The sequence below is a fragment of the Haplochromis burtoni genome, unplaced genomic scaffold, assembly GCF_018398535.1.
Source record: "Haplochromis burtoni strain Fernald_Lab_line unplaced genomic scaffold, NCSU_Asbu1 Contig_42, whole genome shotgun sequence".
Classification (NCBI taxonomy): domain Eukaryota; kingdom Metazoa; phylum Chordata; class Actinopteri; order Cichliformes; family Cichlidae; genus Haplochromis; species Haplochromis burtoni.
This window is the reverse complement of record NW_024582403.1, coordinates 466,691-486,262: the sequence shown is the minus strand read 5'-3', so window position 1 is coordinate 486,262 and position 19,572 is coordinate 466,691. Positions and strand designations below refer to the sequence as shown.

The following is a 19,572-nucleotide window of genomic DNA, read 5'->3' as shown; positions in this document are numbered from 1 at the left end:
TACGTCCATCCCATGGGGAATGGGAGCAGTAACAAAGGTGTTGCGTTTATATTTTTGTTGAGTGTATTTTGCCTTACAAAATAAACGTGTTTGTCTAGTGGCAAAATGTATGGAAGGAGAAAGGGAACCTTTTTAGAACATACCTCTCTGATTCACTGGGTCTTTGGACACATATGCAACATAATCAGGTGTGTCCTGCAACATATTAGTTTGGGGGAAAATCAGCTCGATAAATCAAAACCATCAGTAATTTTTGAAGCTCGAGACTGTTAACGATCAATTCAAGTCATACATGTTTGCATAGGCAAAATGTTCATTCCAACAATTTAATGGAGAGTAAATGTTAAATGCTGCACTCACTGTGTCTCCCCCAGAGGCAAATGAGATGGACTGCAAGGGATGATGAGCTATCACCTGAAAGAGAAAGGAAGCCATTCGTTATTTTGTCAATGAATGTACAGTACTGTGTAAAAGTTTTGACCCACCCCTCATTTCTTCATATTTTGCTTCCAAGAAGCTAAAATTTCTGTGGTCTTGAGCAACAGCCCTCCAGGTTTTCTGAAAATCTTTCAAAGTTTTTCTTTGGACATTGGCTGCTTTTTAACTGTTTTCATGGGTTTTTTTTGTTTGTTTAGCCACCTAACTCTGGCCTATTACTCATTCAAGCATAAAAAAGGCACCCAACTCAAGCGCTGAACCTGTTGTATCTACACATAATGGACAACTGGGCAAAGTCCCAATTAAAGGTTAAAGGTTTGACTCTGTACCTCACAAAAGTGGTAGTTATTTATAATATTCACATAGGAGTGTAAAATTGTTCACTACAAACTTCCAACAAAGAATTTGTTTTTTTATCTCATCAGTGATTTCGCACATATTTTACCCAGTGATTAACAGTTAAGAGAAAATATGCTAACGTCAATGTAAAGCTAAGCTATAGGAATAAAGAAAAATGCAAAAATAATAGCTGGCACATTATAAAGGTCTTAATCACATTGTGGTCATGCAAGTACATTCGCCACCTTAATTAAGTATCAGCTAACCTGTCGTGTGGTAGGAATGAGCAGATTAATACCATCGATGGAAATATTGACTGCGATGCTCATGCCTGCAAATCGTAGGTTACTCTTCCCCATGACTGACTGCAGAGCTTTGTTTGGAACCTACAAAATAAAGGATACAATGAAAATTACAGTTATATAGTTTCAGTTGTAGATACAGATAAAAATGTCACACTGTATATTAGTTACCAGAAAAACAGCCGCATGGAGCAGCAGCAGTCCTTTCTACCCTTTGTTGTTATTTTAATACATCTTGTGTGTATATAAAATTACTATTGACTGCTTGTCAAAAGTACTGCATGTATGTTAGAATTATAAATTACTGTTAACCTTCTTCCTCCAAGCCCCCTTTCCACCTGGCACAGCTTCGCACAGTCTGTTGATGGCTTCCCTAAAGAGAAACACGAAGAAAGATTTCAGATCAGACTAAAGACGAATATACTGGTCACTGATTATCAGCCATTTGTAATAATAATAATATTATATAACGTCTAAATCATATGGACTTGTGTTGTCTGTGCAAAAATACAGAAAACTGAGTCACAACACAAAACGCCGCCCCACAGCAATGGAAAACGTTAGGTTAAACATGAACAGACGTTTTCCCTTCCTCCAAACAAGCCCATAGGTCGTAGGCAAATCGTAGTTCAAAGGTCACGAAAATAGATAAGAAAGTCACAACATTCTTATCCATTAATGTTGGAAATGTTAACCCGAGAAAGAAAACAATAACAGCATTCATCTGTTGATGAATAATTTGGGAATTTAAATTCCCAAAGTATGGGAGAATAAACAGCATCAGATGAAGAAAATAAAAAGTAAATAGTGTATAAGACCTCTTTAGGGCATTAGCATTAGCATTTATTTTCTGCAGTGCAATTCTCCCTGCACATTTGTTACAAGTTGGCGATAAAACTGATATAACTCCTGGGAATGACTGCCTAATGGGCATTTAAAGGGTCTGTCCCTGTGTGAGCATGATGGCACGGCTGAGCCATAAAGTGGATTTGAGGCGGGAGCTCACACGCTCTCTGCCAGGGGACAGTGGGAACAATCAAGAACCTAGCTGCCCCTATCAAGTGGCTCGTAAATATTTAAAAAGCAGCGTCCCGGGCCCCATCTCGAGTAAAAGTCTTCTCAGGGATTTTTGAAAAACACCACAATGTTCGAATGACTCATGCTGATGAGAGAGCAGAGGGAGGAGGAGGAGGAGACAGAGGAGGGGGGGAGTGATGAGCTGTTGTTTTCGACTACAATAAAATGCTGCACCTCGTTTCACTCATTTTGCAGTTAAACGGCAAAAAACACAGAGAGGACTGTTAAGAGAAAGCACCTTCTTTAAATCCTGGAGCTGAATTACATTTTTGAAATACTGGAAGCTACTGACTGTTTCGTTGTGGTCTTCCAGGACTAAATCAAGTTGTGTATAAGTCAGGAAGCTGAAGAATGGCCTGTTCTGAATGGATATGTAAGCCCTTACTGTGCTGCCTTTAAATGATATCCAGCAATTCACATACACACATATCACGACTTTGGCAAACAAAGTAAGGAAAGACCCAGGAACAAAAGCCTTGTGTTGTTAGCATCATGGAGGACTTGAACCTATTTTGAATTTTTAAAAAATGCCTTATGTGAGCTGCTAGGTGAAAAGGGCCCCTCTGACCTTGACCGAGGGGTAAACACACTTAAATGGGACTTTAAAATCAACCACGACAGGAATGCAAACAAAAAACATTCATCATTGCTGGAAATAATCATGACTCAGTCAGTCACATAAAAACAAGACCAGACATAGCCATCTTACTCTCTATGGCTACTCCCAGTGCAAACATTTTGTTTTGCTGCTTTGTTTTGGACATCTTCCTCCTCCTCCTCCTCCCCCCTCAAGAAGTTACAGCCGCAGACATTATCCAGCAGGGTGCGTTCATGGGGACCACTGCAGCTTTCTACAGTCATTAACGAACATCATCAATAATAGATCTCCCTCTCCATCACTCCATCTCTGCTACCTCCTCCCCCCTGCACTTAAGCCTCGGACGCACGGTGGGCTCAGATTACTGCCGATCGATTGTGCAGGAGAGAGGAGAGGGTGAGAGACAGAGAGCAAGGCAGACAGGGAGGGAGTGGGGAAAAGGACTTCTCCCATGAGGTTGAGGACTGCAAAAAACCCTGTTTTTATAACAATAACATGACGTGTAGGGCATAAAAACACCAAGACACAGACATAGTAAGGCCCTGAGGCATAGTTTCATGTGTAACCTTCTGGCCTTTGATGCCAGTGAACACAAATACAGCAGCTTTGTTTATCTCTTAACAGTCCCACACTATAACTGCTGTCTTCATGCATTTAGTTCTTGCAAGTGCATGAGTTATTGGACAGCTCCACTGCAACGTAAACTTGAAATTCAAAGTTGTGGCTCTTGATCAAAAAAGACTAATGTGACAAGTGTAAATCTATTGGCCATGTTAAAGCAAAAGTATTTATATATAGTATATATATATATATATTTAAAAAAAAAAAAAAAAAAAAACTCTTCACACTTCAATTAATACTACACATCTACACTGGCAGATATGACGGTTACCAGCTTACCTTGTCACTTGAGTGCGTGTGGTGAAGTCCAGGGATCGCATTGATTTCAGCACCTCAATGCATCCCATGTACTGTAAAGAAAAAACCAAAGGGAGAAAAATCATTAAAATCTAAGTTAAATACCTTATTTTTAATTTAAAAATAAACTCATGATATGTTCAAATATGTTTTATGATCTGAAAAGATAATTGAATGAAACTATTCAAAAATACAGAACTATAAACATGCGCTGCATTTAAATTAAGTTTGTATTTTAACTACACCACAACACTTCCAGAAAGAGATGTTACGTTCACAATAGACTATACTCTGTTGGTACATGTGATTACTTTCAACAGTAATCTAAATCAAATCCCCATATAGCCCATTAATGTAGTGTCCTCCAGTGGGAAGGTCCCAGCTGAGCAGCTTCCTAATGCCTGTCAGGTTGGGGTGCTAATGGCACTGTGACTAGATTAGCAGCACTCAGAGCTCCAAATCATGGATAAACTGCAGCTTCTCAGCCCTCTGGGGGATGTGAGTGTGTTTGCGTAAACAATCAGCATGTGAGTACGCCCTCTACATCTTATTTGCATATCTGTGTGGTTATCATGAAAAGATGAAGTGGTGAACGAATTGCTTGGCATTTGTTTGCCTGCCATAATCAGTCTCTAAAAACCAACTCGGAGATAATAACTCATTTAAAAAAGCTTCTACCATCTACCACATTCCTGCTGCATAGGTAAATAAACCCATGAATACATAAAAACAACAGATGCGGCATTGAATATTAATAATTAACATTTTTTCCTGTGTTTTTTGCTACACTGATTGAATCGCAGCCTCCTTAAAAACATGTGACACTCATCTTAAATGCAGCACATTGCATTGGGGATGTAAAGCACAGCTCTTTGTGAAACTTATTTGGAGAGACGGAGAGAGAAACAGAGTGGGACCTCTGAGCCAGAGAACATAACGAGCTCACTAACAAGATTTGGACATGAGGGACGTCTTCCATCAGAGAAATTGTCCCTCTCTTTTTTCTTTCCCTCTCTCTGCCAATGCTTCCATTGTCACAAACTCAATCTACTGATGCAACATCCCTACTTCTATCACCCTATCTGCACTCTTGTCCTTTTGGCCAAGTCTCTTGCACACTATTGCTATGACTACAGGGACGTAGACTTTCCAAGACACATTCCTTAGAAATTTAATAACATTAGCATGTCCTCTTTAGCTGTGTTTTGCTGTAGCGGCTGCCTTTGACATAAATAATTGCCAAATTATATCGTTTGTCACTGTAAAAGATTTCCAAAAGAAGTTTATTAGCCAATGTGATCAGATTTTACAACAAAACAACAGCCATGTAGTAAAGGATGATCAGATAAAAGTATGTGATTAGTTACTCTCTATTCCTGGTTAACTGCACACTACGCAGAGCATATTCAAAAATATATGACAGTAAAATTACAACAACTCAAGTCTACGGACCCTTCTAGAATCTGCATCAATTAGCAACAGGCAATCACATTGCAAATATTTATGCTTCGCTTTGATAGTGAAATAAGTGAATAGCACAAAATAGAAACAGTTTGTCTCTCTCTCTGCAAATGATTTAGCAGAAGCGGTGTTTTGATGGTCGGTGCAAAATCCTGACTAGCAGAGGCGGCAGATGCAGGCCAGACACAGATCTCGACGTGGCTATGCAGTGAGCGAGAGGGAGAGAGAGCGAGTAGGAGCATTGCTAAAAATCTGATTTGTGTCTTTCCCAGCAGAGGAGTGGATATGTATGAATATGTGAGTGAGAGAATGAGAGTCGCTCAGCATAGTGGCCGTGCTGCTTAAAAATGGCACAGTGCAGCAGAAATCAACCGTCACTCTGACACTAATACATGCAGAGACTACGCCTCCCTGCATAGATTTCCCATTGAAATGCATGCTGCACATACATGTCTCCTGAAGTACTACGTCAAGAGGCGTGAAACACGTTCAAACACTGGCTCTTTCAGGTCATCTGCAATAGTCAGAGGGCATTTTCTGATGACAACAACAAGCTGTTAAAAGCCTGGTCCCATCATTAATATGATTATGAGTCAGATATGAAAAGAGCACTTGTTATCCATTTCAGAAAGCCCTTCCTGGCTGTGAGAGCTCATATGTAATCGACATTTGGACTGCTCCCATACAGATCCAACCATCCTCTTCCACATCATATGATGCAAATGACTGTGATTAAATGTAATTGAATATGGGAATGAATGGTGCCTGTATAATGTTATTAGAAAGCGTGCTTGGGCCCCAGTCTGGGCTAATCAAGAGTCATGTCATTAGTTTGAGGAGGAGGAGAGCACAGGGGCAGAGGTGAACAGTTATGGGGGATTGCTGAGGGGACATCGAGCATTCTGCTCAGGCTGGTAGCCCTTTGTAAACACAGCGAGCTCGGATTGAGAACAAGATTTCTTTGAAACTCAGATTTATCTATATCATTTGAAATGATCACATTCATTTCTATATGTATCAGTTTATTTTGATACAAATTTACAGAATAATAAAAAAGCTTATTTTGAGCATATTTTCATGATAATGAAATAAACATTTGGTATCGACTATGCTGAGATGCTGTAAATAACATTTTATGGGTAAAATCATAATAATTCATTGCACACAAGAACGTAAACAATCCCGAAACAAAACAAAGAGCAACCACTCCCACAAGCTTGCAGTGGGAGCTTACAATCAGACCTAAGTTACAAGCTCTATAAATACAGATTCTCATTGTTTAAGTACAGTATGATAAATTCTACCTTTGGTAAACAGTGCAGCTGAACCACAATCCTTTCTACAGTCTGTACACATAATTTCATGGTTTATTTCTCTCCACCCTGACGCCTGCATGCTGTCTCCCAATGAGCAACGCTCAGCCATCTATCTGGATTAAATTATGTATTCCCCAGTCTTCCCACATGAGCTGCATAACAAACTGCCTGATAGTGAGGTGTCCTTTTGTCTTCTGTGCAGTCAGACAGAGAATATTTAAGTGGGGTCATATATTTAATATTCTGCAATTGTCTTGTTCTCTTTACTCATTGATGAGCACCTGAAAAAAGTTACTGCATATTTCCTTTGGTTGTTTTTTATTTCTTTGAAGAAAATAAAAAAGTGCCAGCTAGCTTACCCTGACAATGTAGGACGCTCCTTGTCCTACTATCTTCTTGTCAGGGTGCAGCCAGCCTTGAGAGGGTTTGTGGATGAAGCTGCCCTTCTGGTTGAAGTCCTCTCCCCCAAGCCACATGCCTTCGACCCTTGTGCTGCGCGTCATTCCCGATCTGAAGTTGCTGGAGCCACCGGGGCTCGCCATGACCTCTGCGGCTCCAAATACGTGCCCCCCTGGACTGGCAGAATTTGCCGCTGCTACTGCTCGCTGCCCCCGAATGGCCTGTAGGGAACAAGGAGTGACACACACCGGGTCACAGGAGTTAAGCACTGCTGCAAGGCTCGCCACTGGGCCACTGGCTGAGGCTCCACCACCGGGCCTGTGTGATGATGAAGAAGACGTGACAGAGGCCTGGGAAGTAGCTGCCGCTGTCTTGCCCGAGTCCTTGCTAGAATTGGAGCTGGAACTGGAGTTGGATGGACTCCGGCTAAGCAGGGAGTTGGAGAATTTCCACTGAGGCATCTTAGGAATGAGCATGCAGAAGGTTGTCGTGGCATCTTGTTCCCCATCCAGGCAAGGAGAGTCGGCCAAGGCCATAGCCCCAGCAGAAGAGGAGGACCTGGCACTGGGATCCAGGGGAGGCAAAGGAGGCAGAGGAAGGCTTGGCGTGGAGGAGGGAACCACTGGTGTGGCCACAACTTTGCCGCTCATGGCTAAGCTCTGCATTAGGTCGTCGGAGGAGGTCACAGACTCATTGCGAAAGCGGTCATACTTTGGCTTAAGGAGCATGCCCGGAGTAGCCGCCTGAAGCAGGACCTGTGAGTGGGGATAACTGCCACAGGATGGAAGAAAAAGGGGAAAGGGGGGAAGGGGAGGGGGAAAGGTGCAAAGAAGGAGGAGGAGAAAACTAGCAGGAAAATCTTGTTGGTCTTATATCCTTGTCAAAGTCAACTGAATGCTGTCTGGTCCTCTCCCGTTCACACACACACACTGTCCCGCTCTCATGCTGCTCTCCTCACTGAGCTGCCCCGCTCCCTCTCCCTGCCTTAGGCAAGCTGTGCTCCCAGTCTTGCTCTCTCTCTTCTCTCTCTCTTTGGATGATGTCATTGGTCTATTAGCCCTGCCCAGCTGCTCTCAGACTGTATTAGCTAAAACACATCTGCCTGAACCACCCGGCTCCCAGACACACGTACACATTGACACTACAGAGCACCTGTGTTTCTACATAAAGGACATTCAGCAAGGCAGTAATTGGAGCCAGTAATCATTACATTTTGGAATCTACTCCTCAAATGAACTCTATGCCAGCATTTGACCTCAGACAATAAAAAAAACAGTGATATTAAGATTATAAAAACGGCTGCATTGCTTTTACGACGGTAAAAATATGACTGAAATAAAACGATATATCCATCCACTTAACCACTTAACCAGCTGGGATCCCAGCTAACACTGGGCGAGAGGCTGGAAACATCCGAAGCATCTTGCCCATCCATTGTCAGTTCATTATCATTTGGAATTTTTCTTATCTATGTATTTTCTGTTTATCTTTTATCTATGCCTTCTGTATTTCAACTGTCTCTGCATTTTGATAACTAACACAAAATAATGTCCTTAATTTAAATTCACATGTTCAAAAAGTAACCAACACTACTGTAAATCGCATAAAAACAAATAACACAAATGTACAGCAACAGAAGAACAAAGCCCTAGAACTAGCTATATTGAGATATAAAGTTAAAATATTTAGGGTATTGAGTTTGGATGTTGATGAATATCAGAAAATTTCCTGTCCATTTAGTTAAAGTAAATTTTGTATGATTTGATGTATGCTTATAATTGATCCTGGTTATAGGCAAAGACTTCACAAAGAAAACAATGCAGCCACCCTCCTAAGGGACTACATCTCTAAAAACATCCACCCTATTCCATCTGCCTGAATTCCCTTCCCATCTCCCTCCCAACCGTCTCCCAAGAGAACAATCAGCCATCTCAGCAAGATCCTTTTAGCTGCTCTCTCTTTTTCCCTTTCCCCCGTTCAACCTCTTTCCTGCTTCTCTCTCACAACTGCATTCCTCCGTCTTACACAAAGGCAACAGAAGGTACGCATCAGGAGTCAGGATTCTCTGTGAGAAACATAAAGCGAGTTAAACGATGATTTTCAGTCGAATCACGTAAACAGGTACAGTAGTAAAAAGGATACTGACACAGAAGACAGAAGGAAAACCTATTCCCCAAAACAAGTTTCTAGAAATATATTGTGTCTAACCCAACACTCTGTCATGCCAAAAAGCTGAAGAAAGGTCTGTAATTCACGGGATTTCTACAGCGCTTCAGAGAATCTGGAGAACCTGGAGACCATGGCATTTATCCAACACCAACTCTAGAACAACTACAGTAAACAAACTACAGCCCAATTCATTCAGAACAATAGTAACAAGATAATAGATTATACAGGCATGCGACTGACACATTTGCAATCTTAAAGTTAGAAAGAAGCATGGATCTTACCTGTGTCAGGCTCTGAGAAAGCTGCTACATGACCACTGCAGTGGTTGTTTGCTAGAGTGTAAAAAGTTACTGATAAACCAGATGTAATCGATGCATGTTGACAGATGCAGTAGCCTTTCTCGGTATTTTCTGTTCCCCATTTTCCCTGGCAAAACACTTGAGTGTCATGTATAAAATTAAAGTGTTCATGTTATTTCCTCAAACTCTTACTTCCACTTTCATTCTACAAATGATACCAATTCCAATTTAATTCACACATTTTTTTCTCTGTATTTCAAGAGTCAACGGATTTACCTCATGAATTTACATATACAAGTGGAACAAGTCATGCTCTGAATAACACACCACTCATTAGCAGCCACTGACACAACCTAATACAACAAAACGTCATAAGGTACCTGCAGCACAAAAAATTTAAGCTGTGATTTGGTTAAAATGTAAAATGAGTTCGCAGTAAGTTAGTAGACTGAGAATATAATGCTATTTATACAAAACATATATATAAAATTTGGCTATGAAAGTTGGGTGTAGACGACCTGCATCTTGACTGTACTGTTTAATCACTTACTGATGATGCTGATGGATGCTTTTCTAAATATTTTTGCCATATTCACTTTCAGTGTTCTATGACCAAAGTGCTTTTTAAAAATAATAAAATTTATGTAGTCATGCTAAGTGTTCATATTCCCATGCTGTTGTGAATACACCACAGGTCGAACAGAAAGTATAGAAGTGAATCATACATACGATTTCACCCCCAGTGGATACATCGCCAACCCTGTGTACTTTTCTCCTGAAAGTTTACCCTCCGTTGTCGGCTCGTCTACGTCAAAAGTACTCTCTTGCAGAAGATCAACTACGTAGCAGAGATAATTGAGAGCTGAAGATCTTTTACTGTGTCAACTTCTCAACATATCTGACACAACGACCACAAACTTTTCAAAATACATCACAAACCTTGGGTTTAAAAAATCAAAAACGTATTTTTTAAAATCATATATATAACCATTCCTAATATACCGTTAAATGTACAAATTCTATCGCGATAGCGCTTCGCCTCAAGACTTGTGTTTTCCTTGCGGAGGGAGTCATCTTTCTTTGAATAGACGATCCTGTTAAGTCCGCGTGCTGCTGCTTTGACCAATCAGGGGAGTGCGGGTAACCGTTGGGGTTTGAATCATCCCCAGAAAACAGCGGCAGATGACAGTAGCTCGTTGAGCTTGTAGATACTGCTAGCGAACATATTTGGTTCACATTATTCAATATCAGCTCTTTGAAGCTCAGTTTTGTTGCTTTTGTCAACTGAAAATGTCGAAAAAACAGATTTTCTATTCTGACAAGTACACCGATGACGACTTCGAGTACAGGTATTGTGTTTTTAACGTTTTCAAGAGTCCGTTAATTTAGTTCCGAGTAATAAGCTAAGGTCAAAGTAGCTTTTGAACGTGGTGGAGATAACTTATTGCCGCTGTAAATTGAGACTTCTTGTGTTAGCGTTAGCAGTTGATATTAAAATATATCAAAATAAACTGTCTGACCCCTAGTAGGCAATTAACAATATGTTTGTTATATTTCCATCCTCAGGCATGTTGTGCTTCCCAAGCAGCTGTCCAAACTGGTGCCCTCCTCCCACCTGATGACAGAAGAAGAGTGGAGAGGACTTGGAGTCCAACAGAGCCAGGGCTGGATTCACTACATGATCCATAAACCAGGTCAGTAATCACGGTGTGAAGGATAAGTTCACATTTTTCCTCAGTCTTGTCTTGAAAATTAAGTCAGACGCCCATGTGTGCATCTAAAGAACTACAAATTGACGTCATCATTCTTTGAATCTAAGGTGGTGAAAATACCACGTTTCTGTGTATTTGTCAAACCTTTGGAAAACTATGAAGCACAGTAAAAGCAAATATGTGTTTTAGGGCTCTTTTCTTTTTTTTGTTTTAAACCAGACATTTCACCATCTGTTTACTGTCACTTGAGTAGGAAAGCGTCTCCAGGGAATGATCAGGGTTGCTATTATTAAAAAAAAAAAAAAAAAAGCTATAACAGCCTCCCCTCTGTCAGTGCGCCCCACGGCAGCTGTGGCTACATTGTAGCTTGCCATCACCAATGTGTGAATGACTGAATGTAAAGCACTATACAAATACAGGCCACTTACCATTTACAGGCCATAACATTGCTCACTCTACGCTGAAGCCTTTAGCTTTAGCTCAGCCTTTTTACATGGGGTGTATTCTATTGGCCATTATGAACAGATCTCTTCCTGGTATATGTATCAAAGAAGAGGGATGACTATATCAGGGTGATTTTCATGGTGACCCTATATCAGGGCCAAACTCATAAGAGCCTAGTTTGATCTTGTGTGGGTAAGAAGTAGTACATCCACAGGAGAGATGGTCGAGACCCTGAGAAACCGTAAGAAAAATAAGCACAATTTCAAGAAGGTGTTTTGTTTGTTTGTTTGTTTTAAAAACAGCCAGTACCATTATGACCCTATAGAACCTTGTTATTGTTGGTAAAAATAAACAAACATAAGAACGTTTTTTGACATCCATACCATTTCAATTATTATATTTTATAATTGCCCTTGTATACAGACCCACAATGTTTCTGTTTCAATGTTTCTTATGCATACAGCATGTGTATATAGTTTCACTCACATATGTATACATATATATTGCTTTTTATTTTATTTATTTCCCCCCTTGTTGTATATTGTTTTCTCTTCTTATTTTTGCACGTTTGTGGTCCAGCTACCCAATTTCACTGTGCAAGAAACAACACAATGACAATAAAAAGCTCTAAGTCTAAAATTTCAGGTTATTGTCTCAAGATTTTGACTTACTAACTCAAAATTCTTATTTTTTCAACTTCAAAAAGTTGATAACAAAATTTTGACATGGCTCTGCATTTGCTGAGCTGGATTTGGCCCCTGTGTTTGAAACCCCTTCATTATACTTTCAACAGCATATGAGTATTGTGCTAAAGTTGACATAAGAATTGAATCTGTCATTGTACAGCTTCTACACTGCATTATTTGGCCGCGATCAAATTTGGGTGTAGACGACGTACAGCTGTAGGCTTGACTGTGTTTGATGACTTACTGATGATGCTGACAGATCCTTTCTTGCTTTACTCCCTAGAGCCACACATACTGCTTTTCAGAAGGCCTCTCCCAAAGGATTAAAGGGGAAGCTGTCTGTTAAAATACCTGCTATCTCCTCTGCTGATATGTATTTTCTTTCGATCCTATATCTGTCCTGCACATAAATCTATATGTGTTCTGATATATTGTGTAGATGCCCTGTAGTTTTGTGTGTATATATTTTTGTGTTTCTTCATTCAAATTTCCTCAGTTTTTAGAGGTTATGAGAGACAAAAATGTCTTGTTTTCACTGTGAATGATAACTTAAAACAATTTGAAGGTGGAAGTTTGCCTGTCAATTGTACAATTTAACAATTTTTTTTATCTTTAGGTGTAATGTTGTCAAGACTGATCTATTTACTTAATGGCCATATGAGCATATGATTTTTATTTTGCTCAAACCAATGACATCCCTAACATTTTTCTTAAAACATTTCTTGATAATTCCTTAAATGTATGTATTTTATGTGCATATGTTATTTCTTGATATACATTTGGCTCTCCGTTATGGTTGATTTGTCAAGTTCTTTGATACTGGACAAATAAAATATGCTAATTCCTTAATACTTGCTGCTTTTCTTTTTATTTAATTGAAGGATGATGTAATTTTCTCTCAGATGACTGTTTAGTCAGAAATATTGACAATAAGTGGAGTAACAAATTCTGAGTGTCTGATACCCAGGGAGTAGGCTGGTGCCCGGGCCTTGTGGACTGTAACTTTCTCTGGATTATATGTTCCTGGACCTGGTTTCTTGGTGCCATCTCTGGGTAAACTGTGACGTCCCGACATGGAAAACGCTGGCCGTCGGAGCAGATAAACACTTGGGTCTGTACTATTGTATCTGCAAGGCGCAGGAGTCTTGGCTAAATCCTCAGATGGTCCCCCTATGCTGAGACCACCTGATATTGTGTAGCTTGCACTGGATGCCTTGTTTGGGACTTGAGCGCCCATAAGTGGCGGTAGAGAGTACTTGTTGGGAGCTGGGACCGAGTCAACACTGCGGTAGTGTGTGCGATAGCCCATGGTGTAGGATGGAGGTCTGCGCTGCAGGTTGCATGGTGGGGCTCTCTCAGGGCTGTATGCACCGGGTCCTGGTGTGTGGAAAAGCTCCTCTAGTGAGCAGAAGACAATCACATGGGGTTCTCCAGAAGAGTCAAAAGTACATGTTTTCTTCACTAATCTATTGATCTGACTGATATACAATATGTCACAATTAATTTTAAAATAAACTCCAATAATGAAGGAAAGCATACTTACTCTGGGCTTTGACTTTACCCAGCATTGAGTATGCAGGTGTGCCATCCTTTCCAAATCGAGTGATTCTTGCATCGATGTGATACCGAGGCCCTGGACTGGAGTCAACACTATACACTGTTAAAAATTAATTGGATAATTACAAATGTATATTTTTAAAAAGTAAACTTCTTTTCATTCTTTTTGCTTAGTTTGATTTGATTTGATCCTGAAAATCTGTAGATGCAGTTTAAAAAAATAAAATAAAATAACAAAAAGTGAAGAAAAACGTCTTGTCTCCACCTAGTGGTTGAATTTGACATCACACCAAACGGAAATTTTTGTGAGATCATTTTTACAGGAGAGGAAATCATTGTGAAAACAAAGACATAAACGATATAAATTACTGTACACAAATTCTGTGAAATGTGTGTATTGGTGACTGTAATGCTTTCAGCTAGTTTGTGTCCTAAATCAGCAGTTTGACGAAAAAAAGGTGTTATTTAGTTAGTCATAGAATAAATAAAAAGAAAAAAATCTGCAAAAAAAAAAAAGTAAAACTTTAGTTAGCTTTAAGTTAAACTTGAAAACTAGCCCTCAAAGTACCCACTTCTGATAAACCATAAAGCAAGAGCGGGGCTCACTATTATCAGTCATCCTTCCATGGAAAGTGTAGGCAGGGCTAGTTGACTTTGTGAAGTCATGGCCAATAAATCCAATAGTGGGAGGAAGCCCATAGCGACCAGGTCCAGGCCCTTGAAACAGCAGAAGATGTCACAAAGTTGCCATAACCTCAAAATACACGTGTCTTAAATTACATCCAGTTTACAAAAATCATACATGTGGAAAATTCTAAAGTGACAGTGGCTCCTTTGATTGTGAACGCAGCTTTATGTAAGGTTCTCTGCAAATAAGGAGGTCTGTATAATTTTGCCTAAGATAACTAGACAATACAAATTAATATTCATGTGAATTTTAGAGATTAGCCTTCCAGTTTTCAGCCTTGAATGAAACACTATTATGCACACTATGTCAAACAGCTAACAAGGTGGGAGCATTTTTTCACAGAGTGGAGCAAGTCCTGACAGGTCTGCCCACTGCAAAACGACCCACTCTGCTTAACTGCAGTATATTAAGCTACTGATATTTATTTGTAAATATTAATTTACATTTTAAAAAAGAACCATGATCGTTATTCAAGATGACTTACCTTTTTCTCGTCCAGCAATTACTGGGTATTTTTTCTCCATCTTACTCTTTGCAGAATTGATAGTTACTTCAGGAGTCCAGCAATGGTAGTAGTTCTATAGAAGTATCAGATTGCTCTGGGCATTATATGCTCGTAAAATCATTTAAAAATAAATAAATAAAAATAGCTGAACTGGGGGCTTTGCACAGGTAATGTCCCTTTTCAGCTAAAAGTGAGGCAGGCTTCAGGAAATTCAGTCATCAGATCCAGAGGCGCAAGTGATTCCTTCATTCAGGCTGCTCTTGGTCTATTGTCTGTTTCTTTTTTGTTAGATATCTGTGCTTCCTCTTGATCCAGCATCACCAAAGCCCCAGGTGACTTTAGAAACCCAGAACCCTGCCTGATCTAGGATCAATCACCAATTTCCTCCAAAGCAATCAGGAAACCTGAGACCTATAATGCTTGTCAAAGTGTCAACAACAGAGGAGGATCTACCCTGGATAGGGTTTACTCTGTCTGCCCCTTTGTCCAAATGCTTCATCAGTGGATGCTTGGACAGGTCATTAGCCCTTCCTCCATGGGGGTAGGTGTATAGGTGCACTCAGCTGGCACTTAGAAACAATGTCATCACTCCGACTCACTCTCATGTAACGCTAGCTCGCTCCCCCCGCAAACCATGAAACCAAGATCCCCCTCTCTGTCCTTTCTCTTTTGACTCTTTCTGCTCATCACAGCGTGGAGACGCAATATCACTCTTCAGCCATGCGTACAGTTGCCACGGAGACTGCTGTGGGTAGCTTGCTGCAGCCTGGTCCCCTGCACCGCTGCCTCGTTGTCACAACAAGAACAAAGTTTTCCATTCAGAATGAGCAGCTACATCAGCTGTCACTGCTCAGAGTTTGATAACTTCAAATTTGGCCTCACGCTGCTGACGGTACCAGATCTCTATACAGTGCAGCCACATGGCTTTATATTATTTCTGTAAGTACGAACGCAGAGAGAAGATGAACGGACAAGCACAGCAACGCTTTGATGCAGAGTACACGCTATAAAACCCCAAACCAGAGTCAAATGTAGTGCAGCACACATGAACCTGTATTTTGGCATCTCCCGTTGAACTGATGGAATACACAGTGAATTAACAACCCCTGATTTATCAACCTTAACCTCGAGCCAAGCACACTTTCCAGACACAGTTATGTGTTGATTTGATTCGGTTTAAAGGCCTGAGCTGCCAGTTTCCAGAGACAACTGTAACCAAGAGGGTCGACAAGTGACGTGCAGTAAGCAAACATTAAACTTTCACAGGCTTTAACTCTCTCCTGGGGGTGCCCTCCTTTGGCAACCTAAATAACACCAACACATTAAGGCTCAAACATGTGCAAGTATGCTGCTATCCTGTATATATCTTACTTAGTATTGGTTGAATACTTGGGATTGTTTTATTGTACTTTTTATATTTTACATTTATATTTATTATTGAATCTTGCACCAAGGGAGTGGCACTCCAATTTTGCTGTACTCTGTACAATGACAATAAAGGCTATTCTATTCTATTCTATTCTATTCTATTCTATTCTATTCTATGCAGTTAGGTACAAATTCACACACACTAACATGCTTTCTGTCTCTAATGCAGCTACATACAAGGAATAAGAGAGTGAAAGCAGAAGGCCCTTTGAAACAGCTGAGTATAATACAGTTGACTGCTGACTTCACCGTCCATTTAAGGGAAATGGAGCAACACATCTCTCATAAAGAACTGCACTGCAGCTCTGCTAGTTGAAAAAAGAGACGCGTACTGTGCTGCAGATGCAGATATCTCAGTGAGTCAGTTGGAGAAACACAGGTAGTGAAGTAACAAAACCAAAGGCCTAAACTGCATACAAATTTTATTCTCATTTGTTTTAAAAATCACAATATTTGATATCGATCTGGGTTACATTTGATCAAATTTGGTACTTTTACAGAAATCAAAACTTCATTCTTTATTATTCTTTAATATTTTTAACTTGACTGCTTCAAAGATCAAAATTGAACAAAAAAATAAAATAGCTTATGAGCTGTACAATCAAATCTCAATGGTGAGAGGAGATGCTGGTATCTTGGCAGAATAGTTTCAGAAACACTACAGCTGGGTCGAACTGTAAAGTCAGAGTCGGCCAGAGGCCTTTGTTGCATGCCAGTCCCCTTCTGCCTCCTTGTGTTTCTTGTCAATCTCTACTCTGCTGTCTAATAAGACAAAAATGCCCCCCAAAAATCTTTAAAATGAAAAACATTTCAGCTTATGTTTCCGTAAAGCATATGGTTAGCATATGTCTGTTTTCCAGCAGGATACCAGAAGAGGAATTTCATCAAACATTGCAATAACTGGGTTAAAGCTTGCTATGAAAGAAAAAGAAAAATGCCTTGGATAGTATAGCATACATCTTAAAAATCCACAAGGGGCAGGTAGATTGTACTGAGGGGGCGACTTAGAAAATAAAAATGATATGATCTCTATCTAAAAATAAATACCACAGATAGAAAATATAACAAAATACGTTGCATAACATCAGGTGTAATTACAAACATAAATACTTGATTATTTCTTCTAGTGATTATTAAGGCAGTACAGTGATTAACAAATATGATATTGTGCCTATTGATTACTAGGAGTCTAGAGGAGGAAAAATACAAGTCTGGAGGATACTAGCTTAATAAAAAACGTACACAGTCACATCCAAGCGCACACACAGGCTTATAAATGCATCCACTCTGACTCACACAAGGTCAAACACTCATTCTCCAGACCCCCCATGTCGTCCTTTCAGCAAGTCTCTCTTCTCTTTCCATTCACTAGCATATTCACAAATAATGTACAATTCGGAGGTGGGTATGGCTTCACTCTGGGAGTGTTTCTGTAGATGACAAGAAAACAGAACACATGTTCTTTAAAGGATCATCTTTAACTCTTTATCCCTTGAAAGCCTCCTAGGAGTAACTCTTGAAGCCTTTAAAACAAAGTGACTGGGTTTTTATCAAAAGTAAGTGAGGACAGTCTCTCCCTGTGCAGCTGCCCTTTGGAAAAACTGGAAAGCTAATGGTCATCAAACCACTTTATTGATATATGCCGAGGTGTCATTTGGGAACAGGGGGGATTAAATGTCCTCTTTATAGGGGAAAGTCTTGCTGAAGTCTGTGGAGACATAATATTGGGAGATGTACAACTGCTTTTTTATTCCTTTAATATTATTACCAAAGATGAATATATCCACAACAGACTCTTCCAGATACCTGGAAAACATCAGAGAGGTCTACTAATCCAAAGTCTGTTAAACAAATACATCAAAGATGTAGCTCATACCATCGCTCAGGGGTGTTTTTTGTGTCCAGTGTGGGTAGCTGGGAATCTACTGGCAGGAGCACGTTATGCTCCACACCCCTGCTGCCTTCAGGAAGATCAAAATGGTCCCCTCCCTCTGCATCAGCAAGGAAAGGATCAGAGTCTGGGTCGTATTCATAGGAGTAGTAGGACACCTCTGCCATAGAGCCCTGCTCCTCTTCGCCTGGAGAGAACAGGGTTAGTGAGAAACACAGAGACAAGGTAGGCGAGATAAAAATGAAAGTTTTGGCTGTCATGGATACTCTAAAAATCTGTCCTGATGTGAATATATATATAGTTGGTGTTGTACTACTATACTAAACTACAGGGGGTGGTAATGTGCCACGAAAAACATCAATGTTTCAACACAGGGATGAGGAAGACTTTTAAGAAGTAAATAGTGATGTAAACTGTGAGAAAGAAAAATGTTTTTAGACCTGCAGGATGCAGATCGTAATCCTGGCTAGCAACACTAAATCTAAACCTAACCCTGCTGGCTTGCGAGACAGCTCCACAGGACACCTCTAATATACTGCACATCTGGACCTCTTGAGGAGCAATACCACATCACACACAGCAGGGGTCGCACCTTGCTTAAAATGTTGTCTCCTCGTATAAGCGTGCTAGGCTTGAATCGGTCTTTTCAAGGTATAGCTTTATGAAAGTTCGCTTTATTCTGAGTAGCCTGCAATCAGAGTTTCCTTCTTTGAGGCCTGCAGCACATATGGTGAGAGTTAAACAAATTCAAGACAAATATGATGTGGGAATTTTGTAAAGTCTGTAACCAAAAAAATGTATGTATGATGACCAAAAATCAGCTGAAGGAATGCCTGTATAGGTATTCTACTGTATGTTGTCCTCTGGCAGAAGGTCACCAACATGACAAGTCTGCACAAGGAAGCTAATTCCAGAGCTCCAGCGTCCTCCGCTGTTACACTGGAAACTGTCAGGTTCATGGCAAGACTCACATTCACCCATTACACTCTCGGTGCACTTATCTGGCATGTAGTGAACATTCTAATGGTTTACAATGACAGTGTTTTTACAGTACTTATTCAATCTAATCACCCCAGGGTTATCTTATTCTAGATGAGTGTGCACGTGTGTCTCTGTGTGTGGGCAAATATCTGCCTGTATGGACATGCAGGAAGTGTATGCGTTATGTGTGCACGTATAGATATGTGTGTGCGTTTGTGTAAGTGCGAAACAACATTCCAGTGGTGAGTGTGAAGCATTGGCTTTTGTACTAAGGAGACCTTTGAGTGAGAGAAGCTTTGTGAACTGCAGCTACCGAGGGTAGCGGGCTCAGCAACAAGTCAGTGCAGGCTGTGCCACACACACA

General features: G+C 40.3%; 4 protein-coding genes across 11 annotated transcripts in view; 1 reads left to right on the top strand and 3 right to left on the bottom strand.

Annotated features, from left to right (window-relative positions):
* Window positions 1-10,370, bottom strand: part of shc2 (SHC (Src homology 2 domain containing) transforming protein 2) — an 18,284-nt gene extending 7,914 nt beyond the window's left edge. The window contains exons 1-8 of one of the 7 annotated variants that reach the window (XM_005920846.3): window positions 10,046-10,348; window positions 9,299-9,349; window positions 6,809-7,619; window positions 3,655-3,725; window positions 1,392-1,452; window positions 1,044-1,163; window positions 361-414; window positions 144-195 (exon numbers count right to left, since the gene is read on the bottom strand). In XM_005920846.3, the coding sequence (XP_005920908.1) occupies window positions 144-195; window positions 361-414; window positions 1,044-1,163; window positions 1,392-1,452; window positions 3,655-3,725; window positions 6,809-7,576 (1,126 nt within the window). In that variant the 5' untranslated portion in view covers window positions 7,577-7,619; window positions 9,299-9,349; window positions 10,046-10,348. Of the gene's footprint in view, window positions 1-143; window positions 196-360; window positions 415-1,043; window positions 1,164-1,391; window positions 1,453-3,654; window positions 3,726-6,808 lie in introns of all 7 variants that reach the window. The other 6 variants (XM_014333153.2, XM_005920850.3, XM_042220063.1 and 3 more) reach the window with 6 other exon arrangements.
* A 56-nt stretch (window positions 10,371-10,426) lies between these two features.
* On the top strand, window positions 10,427-13,007 carry cks2 (CDC28 protein kinase regulatory subunit 2). Its single transcript, XM_005920840.2, has 3 exons — window positions 10,427-10,665; window positions 10,883-11,010; window positions 12,442-13,007. Exons 1-3 carry the CDS (start codon window positions 10,607-10,609, stop codon window positions 12,483-12,485), a joined length of 231 nt encoding a protein of 76 aa, XP_005920902.1. The 5' UTR covers window positions 10,427-10,606; the 3' UTR covers window positions 12,486-13,007.
* Window positions 13,008-13,068: 61 nt separating this feature from the next.
* On the bottom strand, window positions 13,069-16,395 carry odf3l2b (outer dense fiber of sperm tails 3-like 2b). The gene is made up of 4 exons (XM_005920839.2): window positions 14,888-16,395; window positions 14,322-14,432; window positions 13,702-13,815; window positions 13,069-13,556 (listed from the first exon to the last, which is right to left on the bottom strand). Exons 1-4 carry the CDS (start codon window positions 14,925-14,927, stop codon window positions 13,069-13,071), a joined length of 753 nt encoding a protein of 250 aa, XP_005920901.1. The 5' UTR covers window positions 14,928-16,395.
* Window positions 16,396-16,463: 68 nt separating this feature from the next.
* cpamd8 (C3 and PZP like alpha-2-macroglobulin domain containing 8) overlaps window positions 16,464-19,572 on the bottom strand; it is a 46,451-nt gene continuing 43,342 nt past the window's right edge. The window contains exons 43-44 of one of the 2 annotated variants that reach the window (XM_005920854.2): window positions 18,213-18,414; window positions 16,464-17,766 (exon numbers count right to left, since the gene is read on the bottom strand). In XM_005920854.2, the coding sequence (XP_005920916.1) occupies window position 17,766; window positions 18,213-18,414 (203 nt within the window). In that variant the 3' untranslated portion in view covers window positions 16,464-17,765. The other variant, XM_005920855.3, reaches the window with a different exon arrangement.

Bases quoted from the DNA above. Each gene is read 5' to 3' on its own strand.
- cks2 (XM_005920840.2), top strand. From the start codon at position 10,607: ATGTCGAAAAAACAGATTTTCTATTCTGACAAGTACACCGATGACGAC. The intron at 10,666-10,882 runs GTATTGTGTTTT...TTCCATCCTCAG, and splicing joins GATGACGACTTCGAGTACAG to GCATGTTGTGCTTCCCAAGC. The intron at 11,011-12,441 runs GTCAGTAATCAC...TTTACTCCCTAG, and splicing joins CTACATGATCCATAAACCAG to AGCCACACATACTGCTTTTC.
- odf3l2b (XM_005920839.2), bottom strand. From the start codon at position 14,927: ATGGAGAAAAAATACCCAGTAATTGCTGGACGAGAAAAAG. The intron at 14,433-14,887 runs GTAAGTCATCTT...TGCTGTTTCAAG, and splicing joins AATTGCTGGACGAGAAAAAG to GGCCTGGACCTGGTCGCTAT. The intron at 13,816-14,321 runs GTGAGCCCCGCT...AATTTTTAACAG, and splicing joins TGGAAGGATGACTGATAATA to TGTATAGTGTTGACTCCAGT.